Here is a 22240-nt window from a genome sequence, read left to right on the forward strand (position 1 = left end):
GTCCATTCGTGCAGAGGCCTGAAGCGAGTAGCTCATCAGCGCCTACATGGAAGGACCCATTCCAGCTGGCTGCAGCAAAGCTCCAAGGGCAACCTTTCACCCCTGGAGAGGTGATTAATGGTTTTTAAGAGGGGATGTGGGAGTGTGGCAAGACAATGTCAGTTTCCAAAAGATTGCTGGAATTCAATCCTCAGTGAATATACCCAAGATTATAGGAAACAAAAAACTGCAAGGACTCCAGAGCTTCCAAAGTCAAGACCGAAGCCACTGGTAAGTAATAACGTGTAGCAGGTCTCCATGGTGCAGGTCAGACCACAAAAAAGCACCAGAATCATCACCCCACCGCCTTCTCTTTCCGATCTTAGCACCTTATAGGCAATCCTCCATCTCAGATTAACATTTTAAAATAATCAATCTGGAGACCGTTGCTTGCCTGCCCCATGAAAGCTGGTCTCTGGCATGGGGGCAGGCCTTTTCAATTCAAACCATGACTTGAAGAATTCAAATCACAGTGTTGAGTTTCAAGTTCAAACTGTGGTTTTTGAGATGCTCATTTTTTCCCTTGAAGACCCTTATCCCCCACCCTCAGAAATCCCAGAAGAGGATGGGGAAAAGAACAGTAATGAAACACAAGGAATGCCTCCAAGGAAGGAACCATACTCCAGAAGACCCCCCAAAGCAGAGATGCTTCCTGGTCCTTTCTCTTTTAAGCTAGAATCTCTCAAAACCACAGTTTGAACTTGAAACCACAATTTTCCTGACACCATATCAAAGGCTGGTCTTAAAGGAGCCTGCCAATATGCCTAGGATCAACCCTACTCCCCACTGTTGGGACAGAGCAGCCTTTATTCCCACTGGATCACTGGTGGAAATGTGGGCCCAGGCACTCTGACCCACTGAGCTGAAAGAAGACAGGCTCTGTTTGCTGGATAGAAGGGTGAACCCCAAATGTGTCCTACTCCTGTATTTTCAAACCAAAGGCGCCATAGGTTTACTTGATTAAACCAGAGGAAATAAAATCCGCCTCCAAAGAGCCTGTGGCAACAGGAAGCTGGGAGGTACACGAGGAGCCACTTGCCCTGGCCAAGCAGTGGCGCCTGGGGGCGAGCTGGCCAGGCGCTGTGCACACATCTCAAATGCCATCCGGAAAGGGAGCCCGAGCAACTCCCAGGCTTGGCAGGTCACTGACAGAGGCAACTGGGAACCACATGGTGGCTACAGAGTCAAGGGCAACCACTGTATTTTGAAAACCCGACACCCATTATCCTTGGGATCCCACCAAAAATGATGGCCCAGCAAAGGAGACACACAGAGGTCACTTCACTACCTGCAAGGAGCTGTGGCAGCAGCCGCTGCCCTAAAGAAGGGCGACAACTGTGCCTGGACTGGGCACTGTGTGACTGGGAAGCTGGGCGCAGGAAGTGGAGGCAAACAGAGCTTTCTTCTTAGATTCTACTTTATTTGGTAAAACTCAGAAACTAACAACCAATTCACGGCCCCCCACCTCCTTCCCTCTGAAGAAGGCAGTTCCCCAGAGACAAAAAGGCTACGGTGGCTTGGAAATCACCCACCATCTCCAGCTTTCAGACTCGGGCAGCTCACGGCCTGGTCAGGCCTCCAGACCCAAAGCTCTCAGGCAATAGAGAAAGCAAAAGGAAGCTCTCACTTCAGAGACAATGAACCCATCCCGCCCCTCCTCCCCCCTACCCATAGCCTCCCCACACCCCAACCTAAATAAAAAGATAGCAGAGGACAATGCATGAGTGTGATACACACACACACACACACACACACGCACGCACGCACGCACAGCACACACACGGAGCTTCCTTTCAGCCCAAGAGCTGCAAAATCCCTCCCTGGAAGGAGGACAGCAGGCAACACCAATCAAGGCTTGGTGTCCAAAGTGATGGTTGGAATCCTCTGGGACTGGTAAAAATCCAGGGAGAAAATATTCCGCCTTCACCCCATTCCCAGGTCTCCAGTGAACTGGTTTTAGTTCAAAGAAATCCCCATTTTCACACAGGTAGACTGTGGCTTCTGGGATAGCTGGCGTAGGGAAAGGCTTCCCATGGCCGAGAAGACAATGGTGGGGGAGGGGAGCAGGGCAGGAGAGCAAAGCCTTCGGGGAGGGCCTGGGAAAGGGGCTCCCAGCCCTGGGCTAATGGATCCGCGTCAGCTCCTCCACAACCTTGATCAGGTCATCTGCGGTGGCCTCTCGCTTCATCCCGCTGCCATCATCATACTGCAAGGAGGAGAGAGGAGGGCTGTGAGGGCCACAAGTGCGCTCTCCCTCACCAGGAGAAGGGACAGTCACAGCAAGAGGCACCCAGCCCCACTACTGCCGTGACAAGGAGGAAGGTCTCATCAGAAACCCACACCCTCTCCTGAAAGATACAAGTCAGCAAGGTCTACGGATGGCAAAGCTGATTGGGAGGCCACCACCTAGCATATGTTTCTCCCCCTTCTAGGATGTCCCCCGAGGCACCAACTCCAGTGAGCAATATCTCAAAACCCCCCACTGGAGAACTTCTCTTCCCGGCAGGATGCTGACCCGATCCCCATGCCTCCTGTCTGCGGGCTGACAGGGACCCCACACGTGCCCATCACGCCCTCACTTCCGCAGCACAGGTCACACAGGGAAAGGTCCTAGTGCGGTGCCATGACCCTCAGACTCCACCTTCCCACAGGGAAAGGAAACTACTCAGGAAGGAGGCCGCCAGCGCTGGGGGATCGAAGCGGAGCACCCCGCGCTCCGATGCTCTCCAGCATGGCCAGCCCCACCATGGATCTGGGTCACAGGCATGGGGCCAAACACCACACCAGCTAGCTCACCTGTAGGTTTGCCACCACCTCCTGCATCTTGGGCCGGCTGATGTCCAGGAAACTCTCAATCAAGTCTCCATCAATGAAGCCCGTGGCGGGTTCTGTCTTTCGCTCAGTATGAAAAGATCTCCAGGTAGACAGGTGAGTTAAGGAATGGGCGGTATCCGCCAACAGCCTTACTCTCGGTCACCCCCACCTCTGCCTAGACCATAGTCTAAAGCAAGCATCAGGACGGGAACGGGAAATAACATTTTCAACTAAAAATCACATTGCTTTTCGGACAGTCTGGAACTGGAAGACATTAGGTAAAATTATTACCCATTCTAATGATTCTCAACTGGGGTGATGTTCAAGACAATGTTTTTAATACAGATCAGACCCTCCTTGGCATACAGCCTAGATGTACGTGGACATTTTCTACAAGTGCTCCAGGCAGCCAGATGTGCCCGCCTGGGAAGAGCCCCACTCTGGAGCCTAGCCTGATCTTCACAGGTGAACAAACGGAGACTTGCCCAGAGCCCTGCTGGTTGGCAGAAGCCAACACATCAGCCCATCACCTCCCTCCCAGAGGAGAGCAGGAGCCCTCCCACCTCCGGCCTGGGGAGGACCCTTGCCATCTCCCGGAACGAGCGAATGTCCAGCAATACTTGGATCCTGGGTGTGCCGGCGGGGCTGATCCCCGGGCTTCTGGAGTTTCCGGCTTCTTCACTTTCCCCCTCTTCTTCCACTAGCCTCTCTCACGAGGCTTCTCAGACACTGCTGTCCCCTACAGATCTCCAAAAGGATGTTCCTAACATGGTCATCTGAACTTCATGTCTACCATGTAAGGCCAGAGAAACCAGAGGCAGATGTATTTCAAGAACACCAGTCTGGGGACGCCTGGGTGGCTCGGTTGGTTGAGCAGCTGCCTTCGGCTCAGGTCATGATCCCAGCGTCCTGGGATCGAGTCCTGTGTCAGGCTCCTTGCTCAGCGGGGAGCCTGCTTCTCCCTCTGCCTCTGCTGCCTCTCTGCCTGCCTGTGCTCACTCACTCTCTCTCTCTGGCAAATAAATAAATAAAATCTTTAAAAAAAAAAAAAAAAAAAAAGAACACCAATCTACACTTCCGAAGCGAACCGGGTAAGCTGGGTGACCGTACACGAGGATTCCTGATACAATTCCACTAGTGGGTTTTAATTTTTTCCCCAAGAAAAAGTATATTTAAAAAACAGCACAAGAGCCTATTCCCCACAGGACGCTAGTCAAGACATTTCCCAAAGGAACAGCAGTTTCCAGAAGCAGCTAAGGGTAAGGCAGCGCTCTGGCTGTGCTAGGACATGCCGCCGGAAAGGATATAAGGAGTGTTCGATCTTGCCCACACTCTTGATGACTTTATTGAGTCGATTCTGCATGTCCAACAGGAGATTGTACCAGCTCTCTGACAGCGAGGTCACCAGCCCTGAAGCGGCAAAGGGAGCCGAGAGCTGCCGACAGCCGCAGGGCGCGGAGCCCGCCGCAGGCATCTTCTACCAAGGGCAGCCAGGGAAAGGGGCGCGAGGAGGGACGAGCTGGGGCAGCCTCTGCTAGTGAGCTCCGAGGTGCTCGGCTCCAGGCGTCCAACCGCTCTCCCGTCCCCTGGAAGGCTGGTCTGAGGGCAGGGGCCTGCGGGGGAGGGCGCCCTGCAGGGGCCAAGCTTACCAATCATGCCGTTGACTGTGCCAAAGAGCACCGAGCCCTGCGTGGGCGTGGAAGTCTCGCCCAGGTTCTGCATGACCAGAGAGCCGTGACAAAAGACGTTGACAAACTCGCCCAGGTGGAAGAGACCGACCTCCTGGAGGTGTTGCCGCTCCTCATCGGTGGTGGCAGCACTGAAAGGCGTGCGAGACACTCACTCCCCGCACCTCCCGGCCCCACCAGGAGGCCCCCACAAGGACCACTCCCTGGGGAGCCCACAGCAGGCAGAGCCGGTCTGAGGGGCTGACGGCTGTGGCTCGGATTCGCTGGTGAAAGAACTCTACCCCGGTGAAGAGGAGCACCTGCGCCCGAGAGAGGACCTCGTCACCGGACCCAGGGCCCCGCCCCCGCCCCACCAGTCCCGAAGCCCGCGCTCACCTATCCTTCTGACACACAAACAAGTTAAAGGCATTTTCGGCCCCCAGGAAATTGTCATCATCCAAGATCTCCACAGCACTCATCCAGTTAGGATTAAAGTCTCGAGCGATCTTAAAACAGATAAGGTACAACAAGAAAATATAACCAGCGGTCCCGGAAGCCAAGATCCTGCCCCGCAGAAGCCGCAGCCCCAGTTTCACAACCGCCACTCTACACGGATTCTACCCCAACCTCCGGCCGCCATGTCCCATTTGGTGGCAGCTGCCCAGAAATGTGCCCGACTCAGATTCATGCTGCGGGGAGGGGACCTCTGAAAATACCTCATCAACGCAGATCGTTCGCTCCAGGGAAAAACCTTCTGCCCCCACTGGGCTCGATTACCCCTCACCACCAAAGAAACACTTGCAGGGACCCCCATCCCCCCAACTACCTCTTCAAAGTTCCCCTCCATGGGCTTGTAGGCAAGCAGCAGCACTGAGCGCATCAGGTCGCCCACCAGGATGAAGTCGCCCTTGGTCTTCAGGTAGAGGGCCATGATGTTGTTGTAGTGATTGCATTCCGTGCGAAGCTCCTTTTCTGTTGTCCACTCGTAAAGCCGTACCTGTGAAGGACATCTCATTTCTCTCAATCCAAAGGGTCAAGTGCTCTCGCACTGACCAATGTCCCCCTCCACACCCTCCATCTGTAGCACCACTTCCGAAAGCGCAGCATGGGGGGTGACATGGTTTGCTGTGGTACTGGTGTGGACATTTATTATTTTGATATTATATATTTATGAAATATGAAAATAGAGCAACATCATCAAACATGTAACACGAAGTTTCCCTTTACATAAAAAATGAGTCAGCGTAAAAATACTAAATAAACAGTGATGCATGTAATACTAAGGACAGGACAAAAGACGGTCTTCTCGTGACTGAAGGGTGATAACGGACCTACAGAAATATTTCTGAAAAAAGAAGATCCACCTCCAGTTTCCTGATCAGAAAGGAACAAAATCACCTCCCAATGAATCGTCTTTTCTGAGCCCTTCTCAAAATATACACTCCCAGAACATTCTGACGTGAGCCCAATGAGTAGAGAAAATGAAATGGAAATTCCAACACAAACACTGTCAAATAACTAAAGGACTCTTCAGGCACTGGAGTCTGTGGCCACCAGACTCCACCAAAGGGTCCCACCTCCCCATGCCTTTCTGTCTTGTCCCCTGCAATGCTTCTTCAGTTACGACCACACCTCCAAACGAAGGCAGATGCTTTACATCAGCAGACAGCTATCCAGTCAGAGAAGACAGACTCAACTCCCTGGGAAGCCTGCCCTGGCAGACCCTTCAGGATCCCAGTGGTCCCACCCATGGGGTCGTGTCGGGCTCTGCACTCAGCAGGAAGTCGGCCTGAGACTCTCCCCCATCCCTCACCCTCTGCCTCTCCCCCCGTTCACATGCACGCTCTCTCTCAAATGAATAAATCTTAAAAATAAACAAAAAGGGGGCACCTGGGTGGCTCAGTGGGTTAAGCCTCTGCCTTCGGCTCAGGTCATGATCTCAGGGTCCTGGGATCCAGCCCCGCATCAGGCTCTGTGCTCAGTGGGGAACCCACTTCCCCCTCTTTCCGCCTGCCTCTCTGCCTACTTGTGATCTCTCTCCCAAATAAATAAAATCGTTAAATAAATAAATAAATAAACAAAAGTGGGGTCATCTGGCTAGCACAGTCAGTTGAGCATCCAGCTCTCGGTTTCGGCTCAGGTGATAATCTCAGGGTTGAGGGATTGAGCCCCATGTCGGGCTCTGCACTTGGCACAGAGAATGCTTGAGATTCTCTCTCCCTCTTCCCTTTCCTGCTCGGGTGCACGGTGGGCACACACTCTGTCTCTCTCTTGAAAATAAATAAATCTTAAAAAAACAAAAAAGCAAGCAAAAAACACACCTGAAATGTAGCTAGCCCAAATTGAGACATGCTGTGCATGCAAAATATCAATCCGATTCTGAAGTCTATATGAAACATACCTACACATCATCTTCTAATAACTTCTGGATCAATCATATGTTGAAATAGTAGTTTAGCTCTATTGGGTTACATAAAATACATTCCGAGGGCTTCTGGGTGGCTCAGTTGTTAAGTGTCTGCCTTCGGTTCAGGTCATGATCCCGGGGTCCTGGGACTGAGCCCCACATCAGGCTCCCTGTTCAGTGGGAACCCTGGTTCCCCCTCTCCCACTTCCCCTGCTTGTGTTCCCTCTCTCGCTATCTCTCTGTCAAAAAACAAATCAAGTATTTAAAAGTATGTTTTAAATAAATAAATAAATTCCTAAAATCAGTCTCATATGCTTCTTAGTTTCATTCACGTGGCAACAAGCAAGTCTAGAATCACACCTCCGGCTCCTACGGTGTTTCCAGTAGACAGCAATGGCCTAGACAGCTCGTACCCAGCTCGCACCGGGCCTCCCAACTCCTGCACACGGGCTCTGCTCCCGCCGCCGCTGACCCCCGCCCAGCACAGTCCCTGGGCCACCCCCATTCTCTAACTCAAGCGTGGCTCTTTCACAAGGACCACAGGCCCTCTCAGCTTGTCCCTGCCGCTGTCCCCGTACAGCTGGGACTAGAGGAAAGGCAACCCTTTCTCACTTGCGCCTTGCCTCCTCCCCCACGTGCCCGTCCCGAAGCTCACCCCACAGGCTGCCAGCACCGCCAGCCCCGAGCGGCCACGCACACCCTCACCCTCTCCTCCACACAACCTTCCTGTCACTCTTGGTGACTTCTACATTCACACAGAAGACCCAATACCAACCTCTCTTCTTCCTCGACCCCTCCTTGTCCCTGTGATAGCTTGTCCACCCAGTGGTCACCCCTCAGAGCCTGTCATTAAAAATAACTCCAGAATCTGGTGTCCTCAGTTTCACCGTTTCTCAGGGGCCCCGAGTGAGTCCCTCACCATAACCCTCACAGGTTCCCAACCCCATTGCCCGGTCTCGGTCCTGCTCACCGGACGTAACCAGACCCTGGCACGAGTCTCGTCTTCAACAGCAGCTGCGGAACGACGACGGAGCTCTTGAACTCCATGACCACGCAGGGCAGTGACCTCCTTAAGACTTCCTAGTAACTGGATACTTCTTCTGGTCTGTTACCCTCCGAGTCCTCAAACAAGGAGCCAAACCTCCCCGAACCTCTACTACCTCGGCTCCCACCCTTCCTCTCAGCTCCTTCAGAGTATGGACACAAGCAGGAGACCTCCAGTGCTTCCACCGTCTGAGGCCCACATGCAGTACCGGCTCCCACCTCCCACTGGTCTAATTCAACGACACGGCTCCAGCACCTCCTAACGGACCACTGTCCTCGGCACAGAAACACGCAGCCGTGGTTCCATGCTTCAGAAGCGAACAACTCTCTCGTCCCGTCCAGTCACTCCCTGACTCTCTTCTTCATGGCGAAACTCAAGAGCGTTTTTTTTTTTTTTTTTAAATTTTATTTATTTATTTGATAGGCAGAGAGAGAGGAGGAAGCAGGCTCCCTGAGAAGTGGAGAGCCTGATGCGGGACTCGATCGCAGGACTCTGGGATCCTGACCTGAGCTGAAGGCAGAGGCTTTAACCCACTGAGCCACCCAGGCGCCCCTCAAGAGCGTTTTCGAACGCGAGCGGCCCTCTCCTGCCAGTCCTGATCAAACCCTCTCCTATCGGTGTCGCACGCACCATTCAAGCAAACGAGCTGTGGTCGAGGACAGCACCACCTTCGCCGTTGCTAAAACCAGCCCCGACTCTTAATTCTCAAGTCACCGGACTTCGGGCAGCGCTTGCCATCTACCAACTGCCCCAGCTGCAACGCTTTCTTTCCACAGCTTTCAGAAGTTTCCTCTCTCGGTTCCTCTCCTCCTTCACTCGTCATTCCTTCTCTTTGGCGCCCTCCTCCTCATCACTCATCATTACTTTTAAAAGCTCGAGGGTCCCAGGGCTCAGCCTTCCCATCCCTCCTCTGCCCGCTCTCAGCGCATGGGTGAGCTTAAGGCCACCCATCCAGACCGCTGGCATTGAACTCTGGGTCTTAACTGCTACCCTGCCAATCCCCAGCCCAGCCCTTACTTGGATTCCAGCCCTCTCATCCAGCGACCACCCTGACATCTTCGCTCATCCTGACTACCGAAACGACTGACACATGTCCGAACTCAGACCTCTGTTTCCCCACTGGGGAACGATGCATTTGATCTCTGACTCTGGTCCCTAACCCAGAGCTCCTAAGCCCTTGTAACTTCCTACGTGTGAGCAGCATTTTACACTGAGCTCCTCAATCCCCTGGGATTTCCTGGGTGGTAGGAGTCCTTTGTGCTGATGAGATGGCTCTTGATGGTGCCTGGATAGTTCAGGATGTGGACTGTTCACCCCAATTAGAAGCCTGGACCCGGGGCGCCTGGGTAGCTCAGTCGTTAAGCGTCTGTTTTCAGCTCAGATCATGATCCCAAGGTCCTGGGATTGAGCGCCGCATTGGGCTCCCTGCTCTGCAGGAAGCCTGCTGCTTCCTCTCCCACTTCCCCTGCTTCTGTTCCCTCTTTCTCTCTCTGTCTCTGTCAAATAAATAAAATCTTTAAAAAAAAAGTCTGGACATGTCGGCGCTCCTCCCCATCCCCTGGGGAAGGCACAGGCCAGAGATTCAGTTCATGATGATCAGGCCTCTGTGATGGCGCCTCCATAAAAATCCCTCAAGTCCGGCTTCAGAGCACGCCCAGGTTGGTGACACCCACACGCTGGGAGGAGGGCAGACCCCGCTCCACGGGGAGAGACGCTCCTGCACTCAGGACCCCTGTGGCCCTCACACGATGTTCGTCTGGTTCTCCGCCAGTACCTGTTATGATAAGCCAGTAAATGTAAGTAAACGTTTCCTGGAGTTCTGGGAGTTGCGTCAGCAAGGTATCAAACCTGAGAGGGGGCTGTAGGAAGCCAACTTTGTAGCCATGCAGGACAGAGGCTTGGGTACCCCTGGCCCCCACGGCTCCGGATGGTGCCTGAGGCGGGGACAGTCCTATGGGACTGAGCGCTTAACCTGCCCCCGAGCTCCAGGCAGCCGGGTCAGAACGGAATTAAACTAGAGCACACTTAGTTGGTGTCAAGATTGGAAAACAGGTCGGTGTGGGGATAAAACCCCCACACATACGGTGTCACAAGTGTTTTGAGTAAAGAAACGTTTCCCTTTCCCTTCCAAACCTGCTCTACTTCACCTTCCTGCATCAGCAAATGGCCACGCTGCCCTTCCTGTTGCTCAGACCAAATTCCTGGCCTGTTATTCCCCTCCTCACACCTCACCTCCGTGGCTCCCTGCTCCCAGTGACCAGCGGCTCCCAGCGACTGCGGCTGGCGTGATCACTAGAGCCCCACAGATGTCACCACCTCTGTCCTTGGGCCCCTCCAGCCTTTTGCAAGGTGTAAAGTGATCTTTCCAAGACCGAAATCCAATCACATCCAAACATTTACTCAAACCCTCCAGAAGTTTCCATCATCCTCAGAGTAAAAACCAAAGTCCTTAAATGGCCAGTGTCTCCAGTCGCCTGGCTGCCTGACGGACCTCCCCGCACCCTTCAGCTCGCCCCCACGAACACAGCAGGACCACTCCCACCTTGGGCTCCTTGCCCTTAGTCTCTCCCAGACCCAGGCATGGCTTCTGCCTCCCCTCCCTCAGGAATCTGCCCAAAAGTGAGTCTATCAGCAAGAACCCTGACCCTGTGACAAAACAGCCATCCCCACCCTGCGCTCCTTCTGACGCTCCCTCCAGTCCCTGCCCCGTTTTTATTTCTACCATCTTGAGAACACATATATACTATTTGCTAGTAAGCTTGGAGCAAACAGTCCGTTTTCTTTGTCCATATTTGTCCTCTGCTAAACCAAAATCTTTTTTTTTTAGAGTTTATTTATTTGACAGACAGCGATCACAAGTAGGCAGAGAGGCAGAGGGAGATGGGGAAGCAGGCACCCTGCTGAGCAGAGAGCCCGATGCGGAGCTCGATCCCAGGACCCTGGGATCATGACCTGAGCCAAGGCAGAGGCTTTAACCCACTGAGCCACCCAGGCGCCCCCTATACCAACATCTTAACAGTACCGGGCACACAAGCGTTCAACGAATAGGTTGTGAATAAATACAACTACCGGAAAGCCTCGATTTTAAGTACTTAATTGATGTTTTTTCACTCCCTGACTTCTCGGCAACTTGAATATCCCATGATGCACCGGGGAGCTCCAAGAGGGATTGTAAGACACCGTACTTCACAGACGTATCTATGGAACTTTTAAAAACTTTTTCCAAGGGAGGTGGAGTCACAGCAGAGAAGCAGACTCTATGGGACCAGTATTTCAGGGGCACACATGGGATAGCATGGTTTGGCTCACCTTATTTCACACGGATCAGTCGCCCACCACCACATATTTGGAAGTACAGGGGCCGTCCGTGGCCCTCACCCTCTCCTCAGTGCCCACAGCACTTAGGGTCTGATTCTCAGGGGAGGGTCCCGTAACCAAGGCTAACATCTGGACCAACCTGAGCTCCCCGGACTCCCAGCTCCACCCTCCATTCCCACCACTCTGCCACTCTTAAAATCGGACACGCAGGTGGCCTCAGGGAACATAAAGGAGACATGCTCTTTAGCCAACGGTGTGCAACCTGGGCTGTGATACCGAATGCCATGGACCTCACCGTGCTGTTGATGCTGGCTAACAGCTTCCCGTTAAATTCCACCATGGAGTACACGGCTCCCTTCACTTCCTTCTCGGCCACAGTCTGTAGTTTTCCTGAGGGGAGAAGGATAGACTCAGAGTCTCCTTTATGAGTCCACACTTCAACTCATCAAAAGAATCCTGATTTTCCTTCTGGCTCTAATTCCTGCTCCCAAGCCACGCATGTGAATGCAGGAAGTAGAGAGCGTTCGCTGCGGTTAACCCCCACCACAACTATGAGTCCCAGTAGAACGCGCCACACTGCAGACTGTGTCCAAGGTCTGCCTCCCCCCCAAACACTGCAGATCTAACTCTCAAGATGGAGACCGAATTCCATCTTGGCCATCTGAGCCGAGATCTGGGGGCTGACAGCGAGTCTTTGGAACCATCTTGCACAGGGGAAACGAGAAGAGACAGGAACACGAAGTGCTCAAGCTGGAAAGAGGACCTACGTGGCGGAGCAACCAAGTGGAAAGCAAATCTAAGATTCCTGTGTTCCTGGCCACCAGAATCTCTTACCGACCGTTCACCTCTCCCATCGTCTTCCTTTCAAAGCGTAGAAAAGGAAGAAACACAAGCCAGATTTTACTCCTGTGTCTGCTCACTCCCCTCCCCCTGAACTCATTGAGCCCGTCACAGCTTGAGTGGAAGGAACAGAAAGTCTCACGTCACAGCAGTTACACCCAGGCTCTTCTGCTGCTTAACTAAAGCTCTGAAGCCAAAATGGTCTGTTATTTTCCCAGAATTCCAGATCTCTCAAAGCCGGGGATGGTGCCCACCTACCGTCGGAATACTGAAAGACCACGATGCGACCCTGCTTGGGCTCCGCCTCTTCGGGATACACCATGGCCGTGCCCACGATGAAGTACGTGTTGGGGTCTTTGCCCAGCTTGCAGGAGACCAGGCTGAGGGCATACTCATTCTGCAGAAACTGGTGGGCATGAAGCACTGGAAGGAGAGCCAGAGGCATGACCGGCTGTTAAGCTGCACGCACACGTAACCCTGAATTCCGGGGGTGCCCCTAGCCCGGGCCCAAGCACGGGGTGGGTGGTGCTGGGACCCCAGCTCCTGCTGTTCCCGCCTCCCCAGCCTGTTAGGTCCTCACCGGCCCTCACCAGCCCACACCACAGGAGGGGACCCCGCACCCTGGACTCCCGGCCAACCCAGGGGTCCCGCCCTCCTTTTGACTCTGCCTAGGATGGTCTGTCACAAGGTCTATCCAACTGTGGAATCTATCAGAGCCCAGAACAGGCACTTCAGGAAGGACGAAGGAGCTCGTCTGCACCTTCGAAGGTGTGCTGGTCAATGATGAGGAGGTTGTGCACCTCCACCTCCTCTCCGAAGGAGGTCTCGTGCGGCGCCGTGCTGCTGGAGAACAGCTTGCTGGAGCTGACGCTGCTGGACAGGGCCTGAGCAGAGAACACACACAACCCCGCTCAGAGGCACACCAGGTGCGGGGAGCATCTGGGCGAAGGGGCCGCCAGAGTGCGGGACAGAAGCCGAGTCTGAATGAGGAAAACTTGAGGCTGGCAGCTCGAGGGGAGCCTCGAGAACAGAGAGCTTTGGAGGACAGAGCCCAGGGACTGAGGACCAGGAGCCAACTTCTGCATGAAATTGACATAGCAGCCCCAAACAGAAGCAGCTAAGGGCTACTAATGGCCGCTAAGTCAGGGATGCCACGTCAGTCAAACAAAGCGAATGAGGAACTAAGGCAACCTGATGAGAAGAGAGACTCCACCTCTCTTAACGGGAAGAGCAGGGAGCACGTGAATTAAAAAGGAAAGTGTAAAGACTACGCATTCTCAGTTAAGGAAAGAAGTCCCATCACAGATGTTTGGGAGCAAGAAAAGCAAAGGACACGTGAGGTAAGACGATCGGCTACCATCTCCATCGAGTCTGCTCTATGCGGCTGCAGACCGCCTTACCACCCTCCGCATTCCACAGACGAGGAACTTGAAGTGTAGACTTGCCCAAGGTCACAGAGCTAGCAATAAACCTTGAAGCCAGTCCTGTCAGACTCTAAATCCCACCTCTTACCTATAACATTATGCTGACCCCAGTTACGCATACCCTACAAAGCGTCCAAATTGATGATGAAAGAGAATTTTTCATCCTGTGAGGCTACGGAGTAGCAGACTCACCGACTGCCACACTTATCCCAGACTCTTCCCAACCCTCCAAAGAGGGGACCCAACTCCAGCTCCATAAACACTGTGTTTACAGATAAAGTGTGACTGGAACCCAACTATCCTACCTGTTGTCTGCAGCCACTTTTGGGATGGCCAATCGGGGTAGCTGTTCCCATACAGTGGACAAAGCCATACCTATCACATGGCCCTTTCCAGAGTGTTTGCCAGCCCTGCCCTAACGCCATCTTTCTTCATCCGTGCCCTCACCTGGGTGCTGGCACTGGGCCTCAGGGCCGTGGTGCCGCCACTCGTGTCCTGGACTTCGATACGGCTGGAGAGGACCCCGAAGCACTGGGACACTTCCTGATAGCAGATCTTCCTGGGGAACAAGTGTGGACAGTGCCACTCAGAACTGGTCTGATAGGGGAAGCACCCCCCCACACACACACACCCAGATCACCGCGCTCTGCAGCCCTCCGCCCTCTGCAGCCCTCCGCCCCTGGCCCTCACCTGGGAGACTCATAGAGGGGAACCGTGCGGATATGCAGCTTCTGGATCTCGTCAATGGTGCCAATGGTGAGGGTGCTGTTGTTGGCCAATGCCAGGCTGGAAAGAAGGGTCTGGGTTTAGACTGAGTAGACCCAAGGAAGGAAAGGATTCTACAAGGCAACTCCATAAGGGGAAGAAAAACAAGGCAGAATTACACTAGCTTCCTCCATGCGATGGCTCTCAACTTCCGACTCCTTGCTGAAAAGGGTCCTGATGCCTGGTCCCACTGCCACCCCCCATCTTATTTAACAGGTCTGAGCAAGCCTCAACTGAGATTTTTTTTTTTTCAATTTATTTTCAGAAAAACATTATTCATTATTTTTTCACCACACCCAGTGCTCCATGCAAGCCGTGCCCTCTATAATACCCACCATCTGGTACCCCAACCTCCCACCCCCCCGCCACTTCAAACCCCTCAGATTGTTTTTCAGAGTCCATAGTCTCTCATGGTTCACCTCCCCTTCCAATTTACCCAAATTCCCTACTCCTCTCTAACACCCCTTGTCCTCCATGCTATTTGTTATGCTCCACAAATAAGTGAAACCATATGATAATTGACTCTCTCTGCTTGACTTATTTCACTCAGCATAATCTCTTCCAGTCCCATCCATTCAACTAAGATTTTTAACTGCTTTTTGTTTAATGCTCATCGTAGCATTAGAATCTAGAACACTGAGTCTCAAGTCACACCTGCATCACAACGAGGAGTGCTCATTTAAGGGGACGGCTGCCCCAACAGAGGTTCTAATTCCGCGCCCTCCCTCCCTCACCCAAGACCTGAAAGTTTACATTTCTAATGAGTTCCCAGCGAGGTGCTAGTGGGGGACCGTACTTTGAGAATCCCTGCTCCAGGGGAATACAGAATGATCTCTAAATCAGGGGTTCCGAAACCTGACTAACCATCTGAGTCACTGGGGAGGTTTTCCTGAAAATACAGATTCTACAACCCAAACGCCAGATCTACTGAATCAGAATCTGAGGAGGATTCAAAAAAATCCATACTTTTTTTTTTTTTTTAAAGATTTTATTTATTTGACAGAGATCACAAGTAGGTGGAATGGCAGGCAGAGAGAGAGGAGGAAGCAGGCTCCCCGCTGAGCAGAGAGCCCGATGCGGGGCTCGATCCCAGGACCCTGGGATCACGACCTGAGCCAAAGGCAGAGGCTTTAACCCTCTGAGCCACCCAGGCGCCCCTAAAAAAATCCGGCTTCTAATGGTAGCCCAGATGGGAGAACCCGTGCCCTACGCTCCCCATCTCAGCACTTCACACGGATTCGACTTTGGGAAAAGGTGAGAGGGGAAGGGTGTGAGGAAAACATCATGCTGCCCTCAATCAATGGCTCTTGCTAAAGAAAGAGGCTCACCTGTCAGGATAACCATCAGAATTGAGGGGACACATGTAGTTGACTTCCTTGAGGTTGACATTGGAGAAGACCAATTTGTGGTTGCTGCTGTAGATGACAGTGGGGCGGTCAGAGCAAGCAAAGACGTTGGTGGTAGAAAGAGAACGGAAAGTCCTCAATACCGTGGGCTGGGTGCCCAGGGTCACCTTCTTACGGTCGCTCAACAGGCCTACAGAAAGAATGGCATCAGAAGAAAGCAGGAAGGAAGGAAACAGGACAAACAGCTGGGTCGTGAAGGTTCAAAAGCTCAAAAGTTCAAAATGCTCATTTAATGCGGTATCCCGAGGCTAAAGCAACTCCACACCCCTCGTTTCTCCAAGAGACCACTACTCAAAGTGTGGTTCTCACCTGTCTCAATGTTGAGCCCGAAGTAGAAAAGCGCCCCATCTCCCAAGGCACAAAGGAGGTAGTGGCTACTCTCAAAAGTGGTCATCAGGATGGAACGAGGAATGATCTCTGTGGGAGAGGGGCAAGTTAAGATCTTGTTCCACACTCTGACTCTGACCCCAGCCCTTAAAAGGTCCTTACAAGCCACCTACCTCCACCCAGCATCTCTTTGTGCAGTAGCTCAAAAGAGGGCAGCTTCAAGATACGCGCCGAGATGTCTGTCCAGAGGCCAATGGCACAAAGAGGGGACAGCCCATTGCTGTCCCCCAGCGGGGTGATGTCCAAGCAGGCCACTTCGTGTTCCATCTCTGTATGGCTGAACAAAGAGGAATATGGCAGAGGAAGGACTCCAAGGATGAAAGGCGGCCCGGAGAACAGGGAAGGGGTAGAAGGAGCAGGCAGGCAGGCACACACCTGATCTGCCGGAGCTCCTGAGGATGGATCTGCAGGTAGTAGAGGGCCCTTCCCACCGCTACGACCACCTGGCTGCTGTTGCAGGAGGCCACACTGATGTTCTTGCCCTGAGGCTCTTTCCACTCACTGACCAGAGCTTTGGGTTCCTGAGAGACCAACCTCACAGACGCTGAAGTGATCTAGAAAAAGAAGAGAAAGGTCTCCAGGTACCTGCTGGGATCCATATGCCAGTGGGAAGGTGGTAAATGTTGCCCTAGTGGAGCTCTAAAAATTAACTACAGAAGTCCTCTCTGCTCTATGCATTTTCTTCCCCAAACTCCTGCAAAAAATAAAATTCTTTTTTTTTTTCAAGGTTTTATTTATTTGACCGAGAGACTGACTGAGAACGAGCACGGGGAGCGGCAGGCAGAGGAAGAAGGCGAAGCAGACTCCCACTGAGCAGAGAGCCTCACAACACGGGGCTCGATCCCCAGCACCTTGGGATTGTGACCAGAGCCGAAGGCAAACACTCAAGCAAATGAGCCCCCCAGGCACCCCGAAAATAAAATTCTTTAGTAAAGGCTACAAAATTATCTTGAACCATGCTTCATCAATCTATTTCATCACTGAAATAAAACAAAAAAAGTTGATGACACTGTAATGTTCACATCAATTCACCCTAACCTATCAAAGCTGAGCTCCTATTTAAAGAGGAAAACCCTTTAATAACAGATACATGAGCTGGTCTTCAGTCTTCAGGCCACTAGTTAGAGAAAACTCACAAAGCAATGAATCGGTATCTGGGTACCTCCCACACTTGGTCCACAAACCAAAAGAACTTTCCCTCTGGCCTTTATCAAATCCACAACTGCCTACTGGCTACAAGGAAATCCCAAGTGGATAAAAGGAGGGAGAGGACTCATTAATCCTCAGGCACACAAGTGCTATACCCGACACTGGCGAATATGGACTCTGGCCACAGTTCGGAAAAGTTCCAAAGGCTGAAGAGGATGTGCAAAAAGTGAAGACACCAGCGGTCACTCTGAACTGCAAACCACCAGGGGGTGGGCAGGTACTCAGAAATCAAACTCAAGGGCCAAAAGGATATCTGACTCCACAACGCATATAGATTTAAGACAAAATCACAGGGCGCCTGGGTGGCTCAGTGGGTTAAGCGACTGCCTTCGGCTCAGGTCATGATCCTGGAGTCCCAGGATCGAGTCCCGCATCGGGCTCCCTGCTCAGCAGGGAGTCTCCTTCTCCCACTGACATCTCTCCTCTCATTTTCTCTCTCTCCCTCTCAAATAAATAAAATCTTTAAAAAAATACAATAAAACGAGATCAGAACAGAGTAAGAGCTCTGGTTCTAACCGTTACTGCGGAAAGCACCGGCAACAGCCACATAAGGAGGGGAGCACTAGGACTGAACAGGCACGTGATTAGCACAAGGGAAAACACAGGTCTCAGAAAATGGGGCACAACTGAGTGCAAATATGATACCCCCAAACAAAAAAATACTATGAGCCTAGTCTGTAAAAGAGAATGCAATAAATACTGCATATACTTCCAGAAGAAACATAAAGCTAAAAGGATTAACTCCAAAGTTAGAAGCTGTTTTCTCTGAGTGGCGGGTTATTGGGTAATTTTACTACTTTTCTATGTTACTTCTAGAACCATAAAAACGGACTTCTGTAAAATCCTGCAGGGCTCTACACGCCACTCTAGAGCAAATTCAAGCCACTGAGGCTTGCCCCTTTCTGAGTTGTTACCTGGATGAGTTGCTGGTGAGCCACGTTGCCACAGAAGAAAGTCTGCTGATCATCCACGAAACCCATCAGTTCTGTTTCTTCCACCTCTTCCCCGTTTAACATGAGAACTCTGCAGGGGAAGGGAAGGCCTGGGTCAGCCAGCCCAGCTCCCCCACCCTATGACCATCATAGGAGCACCTGGCGCAGTCGCCACATTCATCCTCACCTTGTCTGGCCCACAAAAGAGAGCACCAGAGTGTCATCAGTCTCCCGGTTAGGGTCAGACCGCAGCGGCCACAGACCTGGAACAAAGATCAAGGATAAAGATGCAGAGCACAGCGCGACACTCAGCTCCCCACATCTGAGGAAAGGGAGCCTGGACTCAAGGAGGAGCAGGAACTTTGTGGAGTCCCTCCTGAAGCTGGAACAGCCACTCTGTTCTTTCCTGGCTTTAAGACCCTGAAGAAGTTGTTTTTAAAAACTTTTTTGAACCTAATATTTTAAAGTGCTTCCTTTGATTTTGGACAGGATGATACATTTCTATGACTCAAAATTTAAAAAAAAAAATTTTTTTTAAAGATTTTATTTATTTATTTGACAGAGATCACAAGTAGGCAGAGAGACAGGCAGAGAGAGAGGAGGAAGCAGGCTTCCCACTGAGCAGAGAGCCTGATGCGGGGCTCGATCCCAGGACTCTGGGATCATGACCCGAGCCAAAGGCAGAGCCTTAACCCACTGAGCCACACAGGCGCCCCTCAAAATCAAAATTTATCTTTAGAATGTGTACACAGAAGTTTCACTCCTATACCTCTCCCTGAAACCCTTCCCCCAAATAAATCATCAATAGTCTCCTGTTCATTCTTGAAAAAAAATTTTTTTTAAATTTTAGGAATTTGGTAGTCACTGTTTTATAAGCAGATACAAATACAGGGGTGCCTGGCTGGTTAAGTTGGTGGAGTGTGCGACTCTTGATCTCAGGGTCGTGGATTTGAGCCCTGCACTGGATATACAGATCATTTAAAAATAAAATTTAAGGGGGCACCCGGGTGGCTCAGTGGGTTAAAGCCTCAGCAGGGAGCCTGCTTCCCCCTCTCCCTGCCTGCCTCTCTGCTTACTTGTGATCTCTGTCAAATAAATAAATAAAACCTTTAATAAATAAATAAAATAAAATTTAGGGGCACCTGGGTGGCTCAGTTGTTAGCACCTATATTTAACTTGGGTCATGATCCCAGGGTCCTGAGATCAAGCCCCACATCATCAGGCTCCCTGCAGGAAGCCTGCTTCCCCCTCTCCCACTCCCCCTGCCCTGCTTGTATTCTCTCTTTCACTGTCACTCTCAAATAAATAAAATCTTAAAAAAAAAAATAGTAAAAGGGCGCCTGGGTGGCTCAGTGGGTTAAGCCGCTGCCTTCGGCTCGGGTCATGATCTCAGGGTCCTGGGATCGAGTCCCACATCGGGCTCTCTGCTGAGCAGGGAGCCTGCTTTCCTTCCTCTCTCTCTGCCTGCCTCTCTGCCTGCTTGTGATCTCTGTCTGTCGAATAAATAAATAAAATCTTTAAAAAAAAAAAAAATAGTAAAAATAGGAACGCCTGAGAGGCTCAGTTGGTTAAGCCGCTGCCTTTGGCTCAGGTCATCATCCCAGGGTCCAGGGACTGAGTCCCACATAGGGCTCCTTGCTTGGCAGGGAGCCTGCTTGTCTCTCTGCCTCTGCCTGCTTGTGCGTGCGCGTGTGCGCTCGATCTCTCTCTCTCTCTCCGACAAATAAATAAATAAAATACTTTTTAAAATAGTAAAAAATAAAATTTTTAAAAAGTTACACACACTCACATATACACATGTATAAAACAGTCCATCATATACCGTTCTATGCTACTTTTTTCCATTTTATACTAAAGCCCTTATCACAACGGAACAGTACCTTGCTTTCGAGCTACACAGCGTTTAATGACAGTTTTAATGTACCAGTTTTATGTCTCCACTGATGGCCATTCTTTCACTATTTTGCATACAATGCCACAAAAAATGATCTTATCTTTACATCACGCTGTCTTTATGAAGGTCTAGGAGGGACACGCTTACAATCTGGATTGTCCAGAACTCATTAAATTAAATGCAGACACAGTTTTGGCAGATGCTACCAATGAGCCTGCTTATTTCCTCCAGGCCTCACCAACACAGTGCTGTCAAACTTTTGGACTCTGGTCACCTGGTAAAGAATGGTTTCACTCTTCAGTTTGGATTTGCATCTCCCTTAGTACAAGTGAGGCCTGTTACCCGTCCACACATGCCCTTTGCCAATCTGGGGGCAAAAATTTTGGTGACCTTCTTTGTCAAAGTACTTCAATCAATTAGGGAGATGAAACCTTTGTCTGTAAGAAGAACTACAAACGTTTTTATCTGGATTGCATTTCTTAGGACAGCTTACAGTGTTTTGTTTTTGCCATGGAGAAGCGTTTCAGGTCACTGAATTAACCAATCTTTCACTTCGCTTCTACACTTTGAGTCACAGTTTAAAAAGGCCTTCTCCATTCTAAGATCATAAAGGAATTTGACAACCTTTTCTTTCAACCTTTGTATGACTTCCTTTTTAAATCTGGGTTCTAGCAAGGTACACAAAGTACAGTACGGATCCAAACGTATCTTCCCAGTTGATAACTGGGAAAACCATTTATTAAAAACCATTTATTCTGGGACGCCTGGGTGGCTCAGTTCATTAAGGGGCCGCCTCTGGCTCAGGTCATGATCCCAGGGTCCTGGGATGGAGTCCCCCATCCGGCTCCTGGCTCAGCAGAGAGCTCGCTTCTCCCTCCCACTCTGCCTGCTGCTCTCCCTGCTTGGACTCTCCCTCTCTGTTAAATGAATAAATAAAACATTAAAAAAACTTAAAAAAAATTAATTTTTAAAAAATTATCTTTATCTCACTGAGCTGAAACACCACCACCACTGTACACTAAATTCCCACATGTAACTGTGTCTACTTCTGGACTTTTTTTAAATTTCTGGATTTTTTAGTCTGCTCAAGGAACTCTGCCTATTAGTGAACCAAAACCACACTTTTATCTACTAAGGCTTAATGGTATGTTTTAATATCTGATAGGGCTAGTCCTGTCTTGCTACTCCTTTTTAAGTCTTTCTGGCTTTTCTTCTTCCTTTTTCCATTTGGACTCTTGCTTATCTAGATCAAGAAAAAAAACCTCTTGTTATTTTTATCCATACACATTAAGTGCAAAAATAAACAGGTCAAGGGGCGCCTGGGTGGCTCAGTTGGTTAAGCCCTGCCTCTGGCTTGGGTCATGATCCTGGGGTCCTAGGATCAAGACCCACATGAGGCTTACTCAGCGGGGAGTCTGCTTCTCCCTCTGACCTTCCATCAACTTCTGTTTTCTCTCATTCTCTCTGAAATAAATAAAATCTTTTTTTAAAAAAATTGGTCAAAGAGAGGCCGCTTTATAATTTACAGGACCCTTGGTACGTTTTTCATTTGATCAATCTATCCTTTGAATCCTTAAGTACTTCAAAGTTTTCCCTGTATAGGTTTTCTACTTTTCCTGTTAAATTTACTCCTCGGTTGGGATGCCTAGATGGCTCAGTTGGTTAAGTGTCTGCCTTCGGCTCAGGTCATGCTCCTAGGATTAAGCCCCACATCAGGCTCCCCTGCTTCTCCCTCTGCCTCCGCTCCCCAGCTTTTGTGGCGTGCACGCACTTTCTCTCTCTCTCTGACAAATAAATAAAAATCTTTTAAAACAATTTATTCTTTGGTCTTTTGCCTTTTTATTACTATCGTAAATAGCTCCTTCCCTCCACTATACCTTCAAATGGACTGCATTTGCACATGAATGCTACTGATTTCAGTAAATTAATTTTATATCCTGCTGCCTTAATGAAATCCCATTGTCTAGTTTTCAGCCAACTTTCCTGGATTTTGTACTTTTAGCTCTTCCTTTCTAATTCATAAACCTCTATTTATCTGTTCCAATTCTCTCATCTCCTGATAGTCTAAATATCGTTTTCTAACTGTCTTGTCT

At 50.7% G+C, this 22240-nt stretch overlaps 1 protein-coding gene across 1 annotated transcript in view; it reads right to left on the bottom strand.

Annotated features, from left to right (window-relative positions):
* Nucleotides 1-1438: 1438 nt before the first annotated feature.
* Nucleotides 1439-22240, bottom strand: part of DDB1 (damage specific DNA binding protein 1) — a 31719-nt gene continuing 10917 nt past the window's right edge. The window contains exons 11-27 of the mRNA XM_044259405.1: nucleotides 18441-18516; nucleotides 18236-18344; nucleotides 16488-16666; nucleotides 16226-16389; nucleotides 16035-16142; nucleotides 15648-15855; nucleotides 14245-14340; nucleotides 14002-14113; nucleotides 12891-13014; nucleotides 12389-12553; nucleotides 11586-11680; nucleotides 5347-5517; nucleotides 4917-5026; nucleotides 4503-4672; nucleotides 4161-4263; nucleotides 2836-2959; nucleotides 1439-2245 (exon numbers count right to left, since the gene is read on the bottom strand). Of these exons, the coding sequence (XP_044115340.1) occupies nucleotides 2162-2245; nucleotides 2836-2959; nucleotides 4161-4263; nucleotides 4503-4672; nucleotides 4917-5026; nucleotides 5347-5517; nucleotides 11586-11680; nucleotides 12389-12553; nucleotides 12891-13014; nucleotides 14002-14113; nucleotides 14245-14340; nucleotides 15648-15855; nucleotides 16035-16142; nucleotides 16226-16389; nucleotides 16488-16666; nucleotides 18236-18344; nucleotides 18441-18516 (2198 nt within the window). The 3' untranslated portion in view covers nucleotides 1439-2161. The remainder of the gene's footprint in view (nucleotides 2246-2835; nucleotides 2960-4160; nucleotides 4264-4502; nucleotides 4673-4916; nucleotides 5027-5346; nucleotides 5518-11585; nucleotides 11681-12388; nucleotides 12554-12890; nucleotides 13015-14001; nucleotides 14114-14244; nucleotides 14341-15647; nucleotides 15856-16034; nucleotides 16143-16225; nucleotides 16390-16487; nucleotides 16667-18235; nucleotides 18345-18440; nucleotides 18517-22240) is intronic.

The sequence above is a fragment of the Neovison vison genome, chromosome 7, assembly GCF_020171115.1.
Source record: "Neovison vison isolate M4711 chromosome 7, ASM_NN_V1, whole genome shotgun sequence".
Lineage (NCBI taxonomy): Eukaryota > Metazoa > Chordata > Mammalia > Carnivora > Mustelidae > Neogale > Neogale vison.